The 16,271-nt window shown below is 43.6% G+C and overlaps 1 protein-coding gene across 7 annotated transcripts in view; it reads left to right on the plus strand.

Moving 5' to 3' along the window:
- The window catches only part of LOC136394159 (tripartite motif-containing protein 5-like), a 119,281-nt gene that overhangs the window by 13,878 nt on the left and 89,132 nt on the right, over positions 1 to 16,271 (plus strand). For 4 of the 7 annotated variants that reach the window (XR_010749166.1, XM_066366936.1, XM_066366928.1 and 1 more), the window contains exons 5-7: positions 11,631 to 11,653; positions 13,343 to 13,443; positions 13,692 to 13,718. Coding sequence is in view for 6 of the 7 variants with exons in the window: in XM_066366936.1 (XP_066223033.1) it covers positions 11,631 to 11,653; positions 13,343 to 13,443; positions 13,692 to 13,718 (151 nt within the window). In the remaining variant the exon portion in view is untranslated. Of the gene's footprint in view, positions 1 to 11,630; positions 11,654 to 13,342; positions 13,444 to 13,691; positions 13,719 to 13,990; positions 15,718 to 16,271 lie in introns of those variants that run through there. The other 3 variants (XM_066366892.1, XM_066366875.1, XM_066366885.1) reach the window with 1 other exon arrangement.

Here is a 16,271-nt window from a genome sequence, read left to right on the forward strand (position 1 = left end):
CCCTTAGCTTCAGATAACTTTTATCCAGATTTTTTATTGCTTTATTTTGTTTTGTTTTTTCCTTCTTTTTCAGCACTCAAAAGTGTGTAACGGTTTCAGAGGTCCAGTGGGTATGGCCTCTGTGCTTTCAATGTGTGGTCTGTTCACCAGCCCCTGCCGCTGCTGTTGCCACCTTGGGCATTTGGGTTTGGGTGTTTCCAGTGCCAGCCTGCCTCTGTGGCCGGGGCTTCTGCAGTCCCCGGTGGGCCCATGTACACCCGCTTGGACTGACCCTGAGGTCACTCGGGCCCCAGCCACTGCAAAGTTGTGGACTCATGCCACGAGCCAAGTGCGAGATCAGACATTCACAGCCGCTTTTCATGGCTTCCGCCACCGCAGGCAGCGCATGCGTGCACCTTTGGACTGCTTCCGCTGTTGCCAGGGTCTCAGCTGCTGTCAGGGGTGGGCCCAAGTCTCAGAAGTGATTGCGCACAAACTCTGACTTCCGCAGCAGCCACTGTGTCCTCTGTCTCTGCTGGCGGGCCTACGCGCAGCTGTTCCCACCGCTTCCGCTGTCCTCTGGTCGCCCTTTGCATCCAAGGACAGGCGGAATTGTGTGTGAACTTGGACCTTCTCATCTGCCACTGAGACCCCTGGCTCCATGGGCTGGCCTGCACAAGTCTGCAGTCTGACCACCTCCATAGTCTCCTGTGCACAGCTGCGGGTGGGTTGGCAGGCTCACTTCCACCTTTGCAGTGGCGGCTGCTGCCCTCAACCCCACGAGTAGGTCCACGCGTGCCTGCTGGAACCGCACTGGCTAATTCAGCCACGCCTCTCTACCGCCGCCTGCCCACTCCCAGGGAGCACTCAGCAGCTTGGGGGGGGGTGGTGGTGTAGTTCTGACCCCAGCACTCACTGCCTGTAACCGTAACATGCTGCCTGCTGCTAAGTGCCTCTTTGCTCTAACTGGGGCAGAGGAGCCTCCGGTGGACTGGGTAATTTCTTCTCTTTGCTGTTGTTGCTGCTCCGAGGAAGAATTTTCACTTTAGATTTGGGGCGTGATTCAGCCCAGGTGTTAGAGTGTCCATCCCTCAAATTGTCTCCAATGCTGCCTCTGAGACCACTCTCTCCCCTGGCAGCTCCAGTCCTCACAGCTCTGCCTGTTCCTGGAGCCTCAGAGCAGCTGGCTGTGAGCAAGGCTCTCCACACCATCCCTTTAAGGAGCCTGGTTTCTAGAGTTCTGTCTCCTCTCAAACAGTATCTAGGCTCCTTTCTCAGTCAAGTACAGTCCGTTCACCCCTTCCAGGATCGAGGACTCCAGTTCTGGGGCTGAGGACCCACAACCCACAACTCGCCGGGCTCTCCTCCCCACCGTGAGAGTCCCTACAGGCTGCCACTTGCTCCCTGGAGTAAGGGAGCCCTTTCTGCGTCTCTGCCTTTCCTATCAGTCTCAGTGTGGGTTCTTTGGTGGTCCTTAGCTATAGAATCTTCTTTGTTTAGTCCAAAGTTGGTCTTTCAAGATGACTGTTCTTGACCCTGGCGGGTTTGCCCGTGGGCTTGGCATGCGGAAGTCCCGGGTTCGATTCCGGCCAGGACACACAGAAGAAGCGCCCATCTGCTTCTCCACCCCTCCGCCTCTCCTTCTTCTCTGTCCCCCCCTTCTCCCCCCCCCCTGCAGCCAAGGTTCTATTGGAGCAAAGATGGCCCAGGCTCTGAGGGTGGTTCCATGGCCTCTGCCTCAGGCACTAGAGTGGCTCTTGTCGCAACAGAGCGATGCCCCGGATGGGCAGAGCATCGCCCCCTGGTGGGCATGCAGGCATGCGGGAGTCTGTCTGACTGCTTCCCCATTTCCAGCTTCAGAAAAAAAAAAATGTTCTCAAAATTAAGTTGTAATCCACTTTGGTTCTGGGATGTGGGAGTTGAAACGTCTGTCTACTCCATGGCCATCTTGTCTCCCCTGTTTTTTTTAATAATGGAGATTATTTTCCTCTTTCTATTTTTTTCTGAATAAATAACTGTGAAAGATGGATATTTTCTTAGTTTAACTAGTCAATATATTCACCAGTCAAACCAATTTCACTCTGTGACATTCTTTTTGGGAAGATTTAAAATACTTTATATTTTGTATTAGATTTTTAAAGTTCCTTTTTTTTTTACATTTCATATATCAGTTTTGTTTTTGTTTTTGTTTTTGTTTTTTTGTATTTTTCTGAAGCTGGAAACGGGGAGACAGAGAGACACCCACATGCCCCTGACCGGGATCCACCTGGCATGCCCACCAGGGGGCGATGCTCTGCCCATCTGGGGCGTCGCTCTGTTGCAACCATTGCCATTCTAGCGCCTGTGGCAGAGGCCATAGAGCCATCCTCAGCACCCGGGCCAGCTTTGCTCCAATGGAGCCTTGGCTGCGGGAGGGGAAGAGAGAGACAGAGAGGAAGGAGAGAGGGAGGGGTGGAGAAGGAGATGAGCTCTTCTCCTGTGTGCCCTGCTGGGAATCGAACCCAGGACTTCTGCACGCCAGGCCGACGCTCTACCACTGAGACAACCGGCCAGGATCTCATATGTCAGTTTTTGATAATGAACATTTTTGTAAAAATTGGTCCATTCTAAATTGTCAGATGTGTAAACATGAAATTAGTCATTATAATCTCCTATAAGCTCTTTCATTTTTATTGTAGTCACAATAATGTTCCCTCTTTTACTTCTAAATGATGGTTTGTTTTTTGGGGGATGTCAATTTAAGTAGGATTGGTTAATTTTTTGGTGATTTTCAAAAACAAAGTTTATTTTTTTGATTTATCTAATTTCAACCTTTCTATATCATTGATTTCTGGCTCTCAATTATATACTTTCCTCTGAGTGAGTATATGTATATGCACATGCATACACGAATGTGTGTATATTGTTTAACTTGTTTTTTTTCTTAAAGTGGAATTTAGACCACTGTTTTTATACAGTCATTTTTGTTATCATTTTAAGGATAGGAATAATTTGTTTTAGTATATTCCGTGCTTTTGGATTATTGTATTTTTAAACAGTTCATTTTATATTCAAATTTTCTTTGTGATTTGTGCTTTTTGTTAACTGTTACAACATTTGAAACTGTGTTAATTTACAAACAATAGTTGACTTTTTACATTTTTTTTGCTGTGTATTTTAAATTTGATTACCTAATCAGAAAACATGTATTTTATTATTTTAGTCTTTTATATGTATTGACACTTGCTTTATAACCTAAAATAGCATATGCCCAATTTTTTATATGAATTTGAAAAGAATGTGTATTGTGCATTAATTGAGTGACAAGATCTAGAAATGCTAGTTATATTGATCTGGTTTATAATGTCGGTCATGTGCTCTACATTCTTGATCCTTTTATTATTCATAAATTTGATATTTTTTTCTTCTTCTTAAGACTAACATTTCTTGTAATACTGGTTTGGTGGTGATGAACTCTTTCAGCTTTTTCTTATCTGGGAAGCTCTTTATATCTCCTTCACTTCTAAATGATAGCCTTGCTGGTACTTGCTTTTGATCACCTTGAATATTTCATGCTAATTCCTTTCATCTTGAGAGTTTTCATTGCAAATCAGTTGATAGTCTTGATGGAGCTCCTTTATAGGTAACTAAATGCTTTTCTCTTGCTGCTTTTAATATTCTTTTTTATTCTTCATTTCTTACTGAGTCTTTTTTACTTTATATCTTTTTTAAAATTTTTTTCTATATCACAGTGAGGAAGTTCTCACTGAGATCATCTCATCTTTCTCTAAGTTTATTGGGTATCCTTATAACCAGTGTTTATAATTCTGTATTTGGTAGATGGCTTATTTCTATTTTGTTTAGTCATTTTTTTTTTTAATTTTGTCCTGATCTTCCATTTGGGACATGTTTCTCTTTCTCCTCATTTTGGCTTTCTCTCTATGTTTATTTGTTTGTATTAAGTATATCTGCCATGTCTCCCAATCTATGCAGAGTGGCCTTTGGGTTCAGTTTCCCTGTTCACCAAGCCTGGCACTTCAGAAATGTTCATGTGTGGATTATGTGTTCTCTTCTGTTGTAGTTGAGCCTTGATTGCTGTTGACATATTGGTGGATGGGATGGATCCTCTAGCTGAGTAGATTTGTAGAATGGCTTTAACTACACTAAGCAAACTATTGTATGAGAGCTATCTTTAAGGAAAATGATTCATTTTAACAGGGCTCTAATGCTTGTTTCATTCACCTTTGTGTGTGTCAATTATGGTGCAAATTGGGAGTTTCTCTGGAGTGGTTCAAAGCTGGCCACCAGGTTTGTTGGTTCTGGGCCTGGGAAGGGCTTTGGTTTGGGCTAGGATCAGCCAGTGCCTGTGTCAGGCCCAGCACCACCTGGTAGGAGTTACAAAGTGACCTGAGGTTGCTAGTTGTCTATGTTGGGCTTGTAGGTGCATTGCTGAGACTATGTTGTGACCAAGATCCATTGCCACTACTTCAAGAGGGGGCTCCTTTGCAACAGGTAATGGGCCCCCTAAGGTGAGCCACTATTTGTATGTAGTTTGTGGATATTTGAGAGATTCGAGGAAAACCATCAATGCAGGCTAGTAAGTGAGCTGTTTGTGTGGCTTACCCTCTCTAAAAGAGATTGGGACAGAGTCATTAATTTGGTGCAGTGGAGTCTTAGATCATCACCAGAGTGGGGTAAGAATGGTGTTAGCCAGGTTAATGGAGACTCAGATTTGGTGGTGTCCTGCACCTGTAAGCTATATAGGGCTAGTGATCAACAAGAGAACATGGCAACTGCTTGCACATTAGTCCCTGGAAAATTCACTTCTTCAGCCTTTGATCTGAAGCCAGACAATTCAGTTTGCTTCAAATATATTCCTGGTGCTTTGCAAGCTTTTTCCATTTTTTGGAACTTAGCTCAAGTGTCTGTGAGTGAGTGATTCTGTGGTAGGGTCCTTTAATGAATGCCTGGGGCTACAGTGCTCCTCCATCTCATGTGGACTAAGTTCTTGTTGCTTTTCATTTTTTCAGACACTGGTACTTTTGGCAGAGGAGCTCCTTGTGGGGCTAAGACTCAACATTCCTTAGGTAAAACTTCTGTAGCAAAGATATTCTATCCATTTCTTAACCTCCATTCATGAGTGTGAGACCAGCCAATTTTCTCTCTGCCCTTCTTACCTGTCTTCCAAGTGACTTCTTCTTTATATTATTAGTTTTAGGAGTTCTGTTCAGCTCATCTTAATGTGATTCTCAAGAGAGGTAACTGTGTAATTTAGTTATGATTTTCACGTGAGTGTGGAGGAGATGAATACAGCATATTATTTTAAACTCTGCATCTGGTACTTTGGTTACTTCAATTTTATTTGGTTCTTTTTGGGGGGATTTCTTTTTTGATTCATTTGGGTTTTATTTCTCTGTCTGTCCATTTTGTCTATGTATTGGGTAGTGCTGTCTGATTTTGAAATTTGTTGTGGTATCTTTATGAGGAAGATGGACTTGGTGGCACTGACCTCCAGGCCACCTGATTTTCTTGCTTTTAGAATGCGTCTTGAGGATACTATTTTCATCCTGTTGTGTGTAAGTATTGAGTGCAGTTGATCCATTCATGGGTGCGGTTTTCTCTTCAGGCTGGCTGGGTCTAAGGGTCAACCTTGATCACAAGGACAGATTTTAAAGGCAGGAGCACCAGACATGTGCCCTCAGCCCCGACTTATGAAAGGCCCCACATGACTCCTTCTTTACACTTTTTTTAATAACAAGGGACCCAATACTTTCTTCTGGACCCGGGTCCTCAACTGACCTTAATCTGTCTTTGCTTGATCTTGTGTATTAGACACTCTGCAGTGTCTGTCCTATTAGGCATATTTATTCTCCACAGTGTCTGGTGCCAGCTGGACTCCTCCTTTGTGTGTGCTGCTTGTGTAGGTAGGTGAGTCTTGGTTTGGTGCTGTCTGCCACCCACTGCTGGTTGTGTTTTCTCTAGATCTTCTTGGGTTGGTATCAGCTGTTGTTTGTAACCTACAGTGGGCTAATTCTCTGGAGCTACTGCTCTGTTTGCTGTTTGTGTCTGTATTTCCTGTGCCTAGGTGGTGTGGGAGGGGCAAAACTGTGTATAAAGATCAGCATTCTCGCCCTGGCCGGTTGGCTCAGCGGTAGAGCGTCGGCCTAGCGTGCGGAGGACCCGGGTTCGATTCCCGGCCAGGGCACACAGGAGAAGCGCCCATTTGCTTCTCCACCCCTCCGCCGCACTTTCCTCTCTGTCTCTCTCTTCCCCTCCCGCAGCCAAGGCTCCATTGGAGCAAAGATGGCCCGGGCGCTGGGGATGGCTTTGTGGCCTCTGCCCCAGGCGCTAGAGTGGCTCTGGTCGCAATATGGCGACGCCCAGGATGGGCAGAGCATCGCCCCCTGGTGGGCAGAGCGTCGCCCCATGGTGGGCGTGCCGGGTGGATCCCGGTCGGGCGCATGCGGGAGTCTGTCTGACTGTCTCTCCCCGTTTCCAGCTTCAGAAAAATGAAAAAAAAAAAAAAAAAAAGATCAGCATTCTCCTGCTTAGAGGTGACAGCAGCTCCATAAAAAGCTCCATGCTCCGAAAGATCTGCCTCCACTTTTCATCTTCTTTACCTCCTCTTGTAGCTACTTGGTCTTCCCACAGTCTTCTGTAGTAAGCCTGTAGTGGGGGCTAAGACTGACCTCACCCAACTAACCCCTCTAGAGGTTGCAAGCTTGGTGGGTTAGGACAGCTGAGATTGGGAATACAATGTTAGTGAGACCTTGTACTTCAGGGTTCTCTTGGTCAGGAGCTCAGTACAGGGAATGTGGCCACTTCTCCAGAGCTTGATCCCTCAACCACTGCTGGACACTCAAATTTTATTTCTCTCCAGCTAGGTGAGCAGCAGGTTCAGATTGAGTGGGGCTTACTGTCCCCTTTGCAGAAGTTCTTCCAGCTGGTGAGGTCCTGGTCTCAGGGAGGAAGGCTGAGAGAGTCCTCTCCTGGGGCTCACTGTGCCCCCCCTCCCTCAGAAAGTGGCTAAGCCCCTCGACCAGACCCAACAATAGGCTCACAGGGACCCGCACTTTAATTGTCCATACTCCAAGCCTCTCTCTCTTCCTCTTGTGGAATCTAGCCCAGCAGGACAGGATATCCAGCACCCAGACTGGCTGACTGTGAAACTCCACCCTATCTAATGCACATGAGCTGCTGTGCTGGTGCTGATCACAGAGAGTGGAAGTCACCTTAGCCTGGCCAAGTGTGAGGAGTTTTTCCTTAGGATACTACTCTAGTAAGGGTTGTTAAGGCCTGAACCGATGCTCTCTACAGCTAGCAACTGGATGTGCCAGCCCTGGGACTCCTTGGAGGGAAACCAGCACAGATCAGTGGGAGAAACTGCCTGTGACTGGCCCTCAGCATCCTCCTTGGAGCTACAAGCAATCCAGAATTTTTGGCTGCCTCTATGTGGGTCAAACAAGTTTGCAAATATGATGTATATGTTTGCTCGCTTATAGTTTGCATTGGGTGTGGGAGACAGGCTGTAAGCAGGCACGGTCCCTATTGGCTAAGGCTTAGTTTTAAGACTAAGTCTTTCCCACCCTTTTATTACTAAGATCTTCTCAACACTAAGCTTTTCCCCACACTCTTGACTGTTGCATGATGTGGAGTGGTGCACTCTTATGAGGAATCCCATTTATGCCTCAGATAAGTGGCTTTGTATCAGAGACTTCCTTATTTGTATACTGGCTTAAAGGCTTTAATTTCTACACTATAAAATAAGGGAGACCAAGGGCTATCTCACTTGGTTCCTGAAATTACCATTGTAAAAGGAGAAGCCAGTTTGTCCAGAGTTTGTGCAGAGAGATGGAGATGGAGAACAGAGGTGAATAAGGCTGGTGAAGTTTAAACCTTTGATTCTAGGAATACTCAGATGAGTCAGTGGCTTTGGGAGCCCTGAATGGAAAGGGAAGTGCTTTCTCACTCTGTGTATTTCTCATCTGCCAGGTGCAAGCTAGGATTAAAAATAATGGCCCACCAGTTCTTGGTTCCATTGTTCCATTGCCGTCTGACAGAATCAAATGTGAACCTTCATGGGCCAGGCGGCTGTGGTGGTGGCCATAGCTACTGGCTATATAACATAGTTTCCTGAGTCTAGCCTCTAGCCTCTGTCTGCTGGTTGCTTGTTGGACTCAGTACTGAAGAAACCTCTGGTAGGGTTTATAGCCCATGACAATTCAGGGATTATGAAGGGTGGTGGGTGTGGCTCTGCTTGTCAGCCAGTTTCTGTCTGTTCAGACATTTTTTACAAACCTCAGTGGGTTTGGCTCCACGAATCTGGTGGATGTGGCCTCTGAGAACCAGAGGTGTCATGTTCCCACAGTCGTACATTTTCTACCGAGTCTCCCATGGGGCAGAAGTACCAATTAGCCCCAGTAGGGTGCTGGAGAAAGCTCTGGCCTCAATGCAGAAAACGTGAGTTACTGATGCACACCCTGCTTCCTGGCCGAGTTCTCAGAATGACCAGGTGTCCATGAGGAGGGCAACGGGGATTGCCAGGGCAGGGCAGTTGCTTTCCTCCATCCTGATACAGCTCTGAGGGGATTGCTCCACCCAAGAAAGATGGCAACTGCAGTATTGAATAATGACTCAAAATGACACAGCACAGGGGTTCCGGTGGCCGTCCCCCACAGTGTCTTTCCCTGGGCCTCTGAAAGGCTAGTGGCTGCTTCCTTCACGGCTGTACAGGTTCTCATTGGATTTGGGCATATGGTAAAAAAACAATAGAGCCAGAAAATGGTGGGTCATTTAGTTTGTTAAAGTCTTGTACTGTCAGATGAGCAAACAGGCAGGGAAGACCACTTACCTGTCATTTAGAGCTCTCAAAGCCATGATGCATTCTCTGGTCCCATAACCTGAAAAATCTTCTCTGGTTTCTCCTGGAATAAAAGGACCCTACCAGCCTCAGCTGAGCTTGCAAAACCCCTGAGCTCTGGTTCCATACTTTCACTCCTTTTGCCCTCCTTGCAAAATAGGCTGGGAAAAATAAAAATCCATTTGCAGCAAACATTAGCAAAACAATGGCCGCTCCTAAGCAGGAAGGTAATCTGTAATTTGCCATTTCCCTTGAGAGTAAGCACTGCAAACTTCCACAGACTACAAATACATGGCGCTGCACAGGAAAATGCAAAGTATAAATAAGTAAACCTAAAAATCACATTTTACTGACTTATTTGCCCACTATTCCACCCCTTTAGGATTTCTTGCTTCATAATTTACACCACAGGTATCCCTGTACAAGGAATGAGATACACAACATAAACAAACAACCTATAGTAAGGGCACAAGTTATACATTTGCAACAATAACAAAGGTGCCCTTCACTATGTTTCCCTGAGCACTCTGTCCAAGGCACAAACTAGAGGCCCATCTCTAATCCCCTACTCAACAGTAGGTGAGAGGGCCTCAGGGCTGTGTCCATGGAAACCTTACAAGTGTCCGTGGTGCATTTCAGTACAGGAGGGCCTCCACCAGAGTTGCCCCTCTCCATCAGGGTCTCTTATGTTGTCCACCCAACAAAGGAGCCAGTGCCCTCCTCTGGTTGCAGTCTAAGAGTTAGTCTACAGTAGACAGTCCTGCTGTCTGTACAAATCACCAAGTTAAAGGTTCATAACGGGCAACTAGGTTCACATGGGATCTCAGGTCTCTGCTCTCATTCCTGCCATCATGTCAGCTCTAAAGATGCTGCCCCAAGGAGGAGCACCTGGCAATGGTGGCAAACATTTCCACCTTTGCTCCAGAGATCATGATGCCTTCCACCCCTATGTCCCACAATCACAGCAAACCTACTAGGGCTTAGTAGGTACTCTTTGCTGCTTGATTTTTACCTTCTGGAGTCTGTGGATGTCAGCTTCAGTCTGAGCCTCCTCATCCTCAGAAAAAGAGCTAGAAATGTCTGCTCCATCCAACTCAGAGCCACTCTGCAGGGACGGCTCCATATTAGGCTCTTGCAGCTGCCAGCTTTCGATTTCTTCTCAAAGGAAACCTCCAGCCAGCCCACAGTCCCTAACAGGAAGCCATGAGGAACCATACCAACCAGTCCTCTAACCACCCTTCAAGGGTGGTGGCAGCCCCATACCAATCTCATCTGAAGGCTGCTGGCTGCACAAGATGTAAGGCCAGTGACCACTGCCATTGTGGCCATGCAGGTTCTGACTGGATTCAGGATGACAGTTAAGAGACAGTGTGGCCATTCCATTTATTAAAGTCTCATACCAGTGGATGAGCAAACACTACACATGGTACTTTCTGTAATTTGCAATCTGTCACCCTGAGGGCAAATACTGCAGCATTCCACAGACTATAGACACATGGTGCTGCACAGGCAAATGCAAAATATAAGTAAGCAAACCTAAAACGCACATTTTATCAACTTATTTGCCCATCAACCTCCAACTTCACACTCTTCTCACTCAACTTGAGTCTTCTCTGCCATCCCCCTCTGGAGCACAGGGTAAGTGGATGCAAATGAAATTTTCTGTGCTGGCACTTTAAGATGGATCCTGTGTCCCCAAGAGCTCCTGTCTCTTTCTCACAAACAGAAACCGTGGCTCTTTTTACTGTCAAATGCTGTGTGGGTGTCTCTTCTAGGCTCTGGGGCTCTGGCCCTGGGGCTTTGTTCTCTTTCCTCTCAGGGTGAGCCTACTCTCAGTGAGTGTTCCTCCAGACCCTCAGCCGTTGCTCACTTCTGGAAACAAGGCAGCACTTTCTGTATCTCTGCCCTTCCTACCAGTTTCGGAGAGTCTTCTTCTGTTATTCTTGGTTATAGACTCCTCTTCATTTAGTCCAATGTTGGTCTTTCAAGATGATTGTTCTTAAATAAATTTGTAATCCAATTTGTTCCTGGGAGGTGGCAGTTGGAATGTCCAACTACTCTGTTGACTTCTTCCAAACAGTTTTTAAGATTTTATTTATTGATTGTAGAAAGAGGATACAGAGAGAGAAAGGCATGGTGAGGAGTGGGACGCATAAGCTCATCGTCAGGTTTTGTGAGATCTATACTAAGGAAAACAATAACCTGCATTTAAGAGGTAAAATTGAATAGTAATAAACACTTGGAAATTGCACAGATGTGTGTTAAATTGAGAGTGAATGAGGTCATTTATAGATGGTGTATAGAGTGAGGAGAGACTTGAAGAAGCCTACATTAGTACATTTGTTTCCTTGGACCCTCAGCAGAACCAGGTAAACTTGAGGAATATGATTATTCACTTATCTTTTATTCTCCTAAGCTAGCATAATGCATTTTCAGTAATAGTTCTTTATGTTATACTTTTGTTGAAAGAATGATCAAACAATGGATCCCTTAAAACATCTCAAAAGGATATTTATGAACTTTTGGGGATAAAAATTATGGACAACATTCTTTCCTCATAAATATGTCTCACCACCAGGTACTATAAGTCTCAAGTTGATATCCCACAGAGTCAAAATGTTTCTACCTTTTGGGAAACTTGACAACTCACATGAATCTTCTGGAATCAATGACCTGGGTTTTTAATTGTTGGCTCTCACATTGGGAACATCTTTATTCCCACCAAACCAGGGGGTAGAGACGATGTGTTGAAGCATTCTAAGTTAGGAGGTCTAAACACTTCTTGACTCATATTTCCTTTTTTTTTCTGTAGGATGTAAATGGCATCCTGGAAAGGTATGTGTGGGACCAGAGATGGTCCATTTGTGTTGTGAAAAGAGGTATAAAGCCACTTAAGCTAACTGGAGACTAATTAGAATAAAATATTGCTCAGGGTTGGAAAATTTAAATGTAGATTTATTATAAATTTCTATTCAGAAATTATGATTTGAGTGTTCTATAACTATTAAGAATGAGCCATTTTCTATGATAAGAAATTTGGGTGATGGAAGTTGCAGAGTTTGGGTCAGTAGCAGAATTAGGGATAAAGTGTTACATCACCAGACCACAACACTTCCATAAATTTTATTTACCCAGCATGCCTGTATTTAACTCAGGTTCCTCTATTTCATAGCTACTTGATCTGTTATGGGTAATTGTGTCTTTTTTACCTGCCAAGTATCAAGAATTGAAGATAACGTTTTTATATGTAAATTATATTAAATTTTTAATAATTTTATTTGTTTATATATAATTATATATATTTATATTTTAATATTTATATATTTATAATTTAAATTAAGTTATAAAGAAGAGACTAGGTCCTTCTATACAGTTATCTTTATTTTCCAATAGCACTCTTGAATTGCAAATAATGTTTTGTCCTTTGTGTAAACTGATACACTGTGAGTATGTACTTTTGAAGGCAGAATGAAAGGGCAGCACTCTTGTTTCTACATTTGTACACCGACTTGGTTGCATTAAGCTCTTTCAACTTGAAACTCAGACCACTATTATTAGTATGGTGTTCACAGTAACTTCTTTACCAGTTTTTCAGTTTTTCCCTGAGAACCTGAAATCTCAGATGTTATTGTGAGGGCCTCGCTAGTGGGGAGTAGAATATAAAGGTCTTGGTCCTCTCCGGACAGAATTCCCACACTTGAAATATCTCAGACAACCAGGAACCAGTTCTGCCACCTCACTTTTATGTATTATTCTTCCCCATTCATGCAGTAATTTTTTCTCACATTAATGTAAGAAACTAAAGTTTCCCTTTAAAAAAAATAATATCTTATAAATTATATGATTTCAGGAGGTAAACATAAAGGTTAATTGTTATTTTTTATTTTTTATTTTTTGTATTTTTCTGAAGCTGGAAACGGGGAGAGACAGTCAGACAGACTCCCGCATGCGCCCGACCGGGATCCACCCGGCACGCCCACCAGGGGCGACGCTCTGCCCACCAGGGGGCGATGCTCTGCCCCTCCAGGGCATCGCTGTGCCGCGACCAGAGCCACTCTAGCGCCTGGGGCAGAGGCCAAGGAGCCATCCCCAGTGCCCGGGCCATCTTTGCTCCAATGGAGCCTTGGCTGCGGGAGGGGAAGAGAGAGACAGAGAGGAAGGGGGGGGGGTGGAGAAGCAAATGGGCGCTTCTCCTATGTGCCCTGGCCGGCAATCGAACCCTGGTCCCCCGCATGCCAGTGCGATGCTCTACCGCTGAGCCAACCGGCCAGGGCCAGTTAATTGTTATTTTTGAAGGAATAATTTGTGCTTCTGAGAGGTTAAGCCTTCCTAAGGTCACAAAATGTTTACATATAAAGTGGGACACGAGCATGGTTCTTCTGGATCTACAGTCAAGAGTCTCTCCATACTCAGGCTTTCCATGGATGTTAGCTTAAGTGCTTCAATGGGGTCAATAGATAGAAGTCAGTGGTTTAGGATGGATAAAGTGTCAGAGGTGTGGAGGTCAATTTTTCTCTTTTCTAGGAGTAACACCTTCACTCTGAAGAAGCTAAAACCTTTTAAGAAGAAAGAAAGGATAGTGTTCCAAGTTCCTGACCTGAGAGTGGTGCTGGAAGAGTTGAATGGTGAGGAATGCCAGGGCAAGTGCGTGTCTGCAGGATTCTTGTGCTGGTGGGATAAAGAGGGAGGAGGGCTCAGTCCCTAAGTGTGGACAGAGGAGACAAAGGAGAGGGGCATCCTGTTGTTGTGTTCTCTCTTTTTTCCATGCACTACCTCACATGGACCCCACTGTTTCCTCTAATCTGGAAAGAAAATAGATTGTAATGCTGAATCCTCTGCTTATATTTAATATTATGGATTTTTATCATTTCAGGGCTAACTGATGTGCGTCGCTACTGGGGTAAGCAGATATCACAATATCATTCATGATACCACTCTGTCTTAATCTTCTTGCAGAATTTTACATTTTCTACTGGGTCTCCTGTTTTAAGCCCCATGTTTTCTATCCAGACACAAACACGTACACCTTATGTTTCTGTAGTGTTCTACCTCTCCCCAGAATTGAACTAAATCTTCCCTGTTCCCATTCACATTATTCTCAAGATTTCTCTTAAAATGTCACAAATGAAGGTACCTCATATTTCTTAACCAACCTTGTATTTTTTTCTACAGTTCACATGACCCTGTGTCGTCCAATAAATCATCAAACTGTTACCATTTCTGAGGATCAGAGAGAAGCGAGATATGTGTCAACAATGAATACAAATTATACTTATCAGACAAATGATTATAATGATTATGCTGTACTTGGTTCACCGTTTGTCGCATCTGGAAAGCATTATTGGGAGGTAGATGTGTCACAGAAAAGTGCCTGGGTCTTGGGAGTATATTGTGAAGAAATGCCTAAATTATACCCTAAAGAGAGTGTTGTTATATCAAGTGGTAATCGTCCACATATTTACTCTAGATATCAACCTAAATATGGCTATTGGGTTATAGGATTAGAGAATCAATGTCAGTATAATGCTTTTGAAAATGAATCCAACAATTGTCCCTGGAAAAGAACCCTTTCCTTGCCTGTTCATCCCTATCGTGTTGGCGTTTTCGTAGACTGCGAGGCAGGCACTGTATCATTTTTGAATGTCACAAACCAGGGGAATCTCATCTATAAATTCTCCTCATGTTCATTTTCTCAGAGACTATATCCGTTTTTCAATCTTATGACATGTGCTGGTCCTATGACACTGTGTTATCCGAATACACTTTCTTTGAAGAGCTTCCGGGCTTTCTTGGATCTTCAAATAAAAAAAATATTCCACAAAAAGCACTGAGCTCACCTACAGCATTCTCAACAATCTTTCCTTGCTGTGTCCCTTTTTTTTCCAATTCATCTTCAGTCACTCATCAATAGAGCATAAAATTTACCTTTTGTTATATGTTTCCCGAAACGTTGCTTATATCATATTCATTGAGAATCTTAATTCACCATTATACATAATCTAAAGGATGATGATTAATGCCTCATAAGAAACACCAGTGTGCAAGTGACATCTCTGCCAAAATTTTTTAATCTCATTTCCTCTGCCACTGAGAAGAATACAAAAAGGTTTTTAACAACTTTTGTATATTATTCAAAACTTGGTTTAGGAGTTATTCACTATAGAATGAGTCCTCACGAGTATATCAGTTTTCCCATGATGTTGGTTATGCCTCAAAGAGTGAACAAGAAAAGTAATCAATAATGTGTACTAAGAGTGGAAATTCTTTGTGCATAGTGTCTGAATTCAAGTGTAGTCTCTCCCTATACATGCAGTGTAACCTTGAATAATACAATTGAATGCAATTTACTTAAAATAGACCAGGTATAAAAAGGCACAGCATAGTTAGAATCATTGTGAGAAGGAAAGTGTCATCAAGTATAAAACATGTGTCTCAGTTTAATAAACTTTTTCTCTACTAATTACTGAAAATATAAGCTGTTTGTGTGTCTCATGAAATGGGTTGGTGCCTTTAGGAACAGTAGGGTGGTTTTACTGGAGTCTCATGATTCAGATCCCAGATACCTCTGAGCTGCTGTCAGGACCACCCTGCCAGTGATAGATCAGCCTGTGTGTGTGTTTGTGACAGTGGGAAATTTATCATAATTCTGGTTGGCTACATTGGCCTTAATCAAATAACCTATATTTTATGACATTCAATTTCTCCTTTGTAAAAGAAACAATAATAAAATTTACCTAATGTGTGTTATGAAAATTGAACAACAATGTTTTCAGTAACTTCTGTAATTTCTAGCATATAAGACATTATCAAGTTTGTTGTGTATTAATTTTTATTTTGCCTCTCATTGTAACTAAAAAATAATAATTTTAAGAATGCATATTAATTTACTTTCAAAAATATAACCCTTTGTTTTAAAAAATAAAATAACTTTATGAAAAAATCACAACTTTTTTTATACTTTAGCTAATTGTAAAATAGGTATTTCTAGCTGTATAGTCCTCCCCCCATTTCTTGGAGTAATTCTATGTCATGGAAACTGAATTTAAATATTACCTCTGTTTGTTCAGTTATGAAAATTTATTCACGGTGATACAATAAGACTCAGAAGTATAATTGTGGGATTTCTTTTTTTTTTTTCCTTGTATTTTTCTGAAGCTGGAAACAGGGAGGCAGTCAGACAGACTCCTGCATGCGCCTGACCGGGATCCACCCGGCATGTCCACCAGGGGGCAATGCTCTGTTGCAACCAGAGCCATTCTATTGCCTGAGGCAGAGGCCATGGAGCCATCCTCAGCGCCCAGAGCAACTTTGCTCCAATGGAGCCTTGACTGCAGGAGGAGAAGAGAGAGACAGAGAGGAAGAAGATGGGGAGGGGTGGAGAAGCAGATGGGTGCTTCTCCTGTGTGCCCTGTCTGGGAATCGAACCCGGGACTCCTGCACGCCAGGCCAACAC

The sequence above is a fragment of the Saccopteryx leptura genome, chromosome 1 (genome assembly GCF_036850995.1).
Source record: "Saccopteryx leptura isolate mSacLep1 chromosome 1, mSacLep1_pri_phased_curated, whole genome shotgun sequence".
In the NCBI taxonomy this organism is placed as follows: Eukaryota; Metazoa; Chordata; class Mammalia; order Chiroptera; family Emballonuridae; genus Saccopteryx; species Saccopteryx leptura.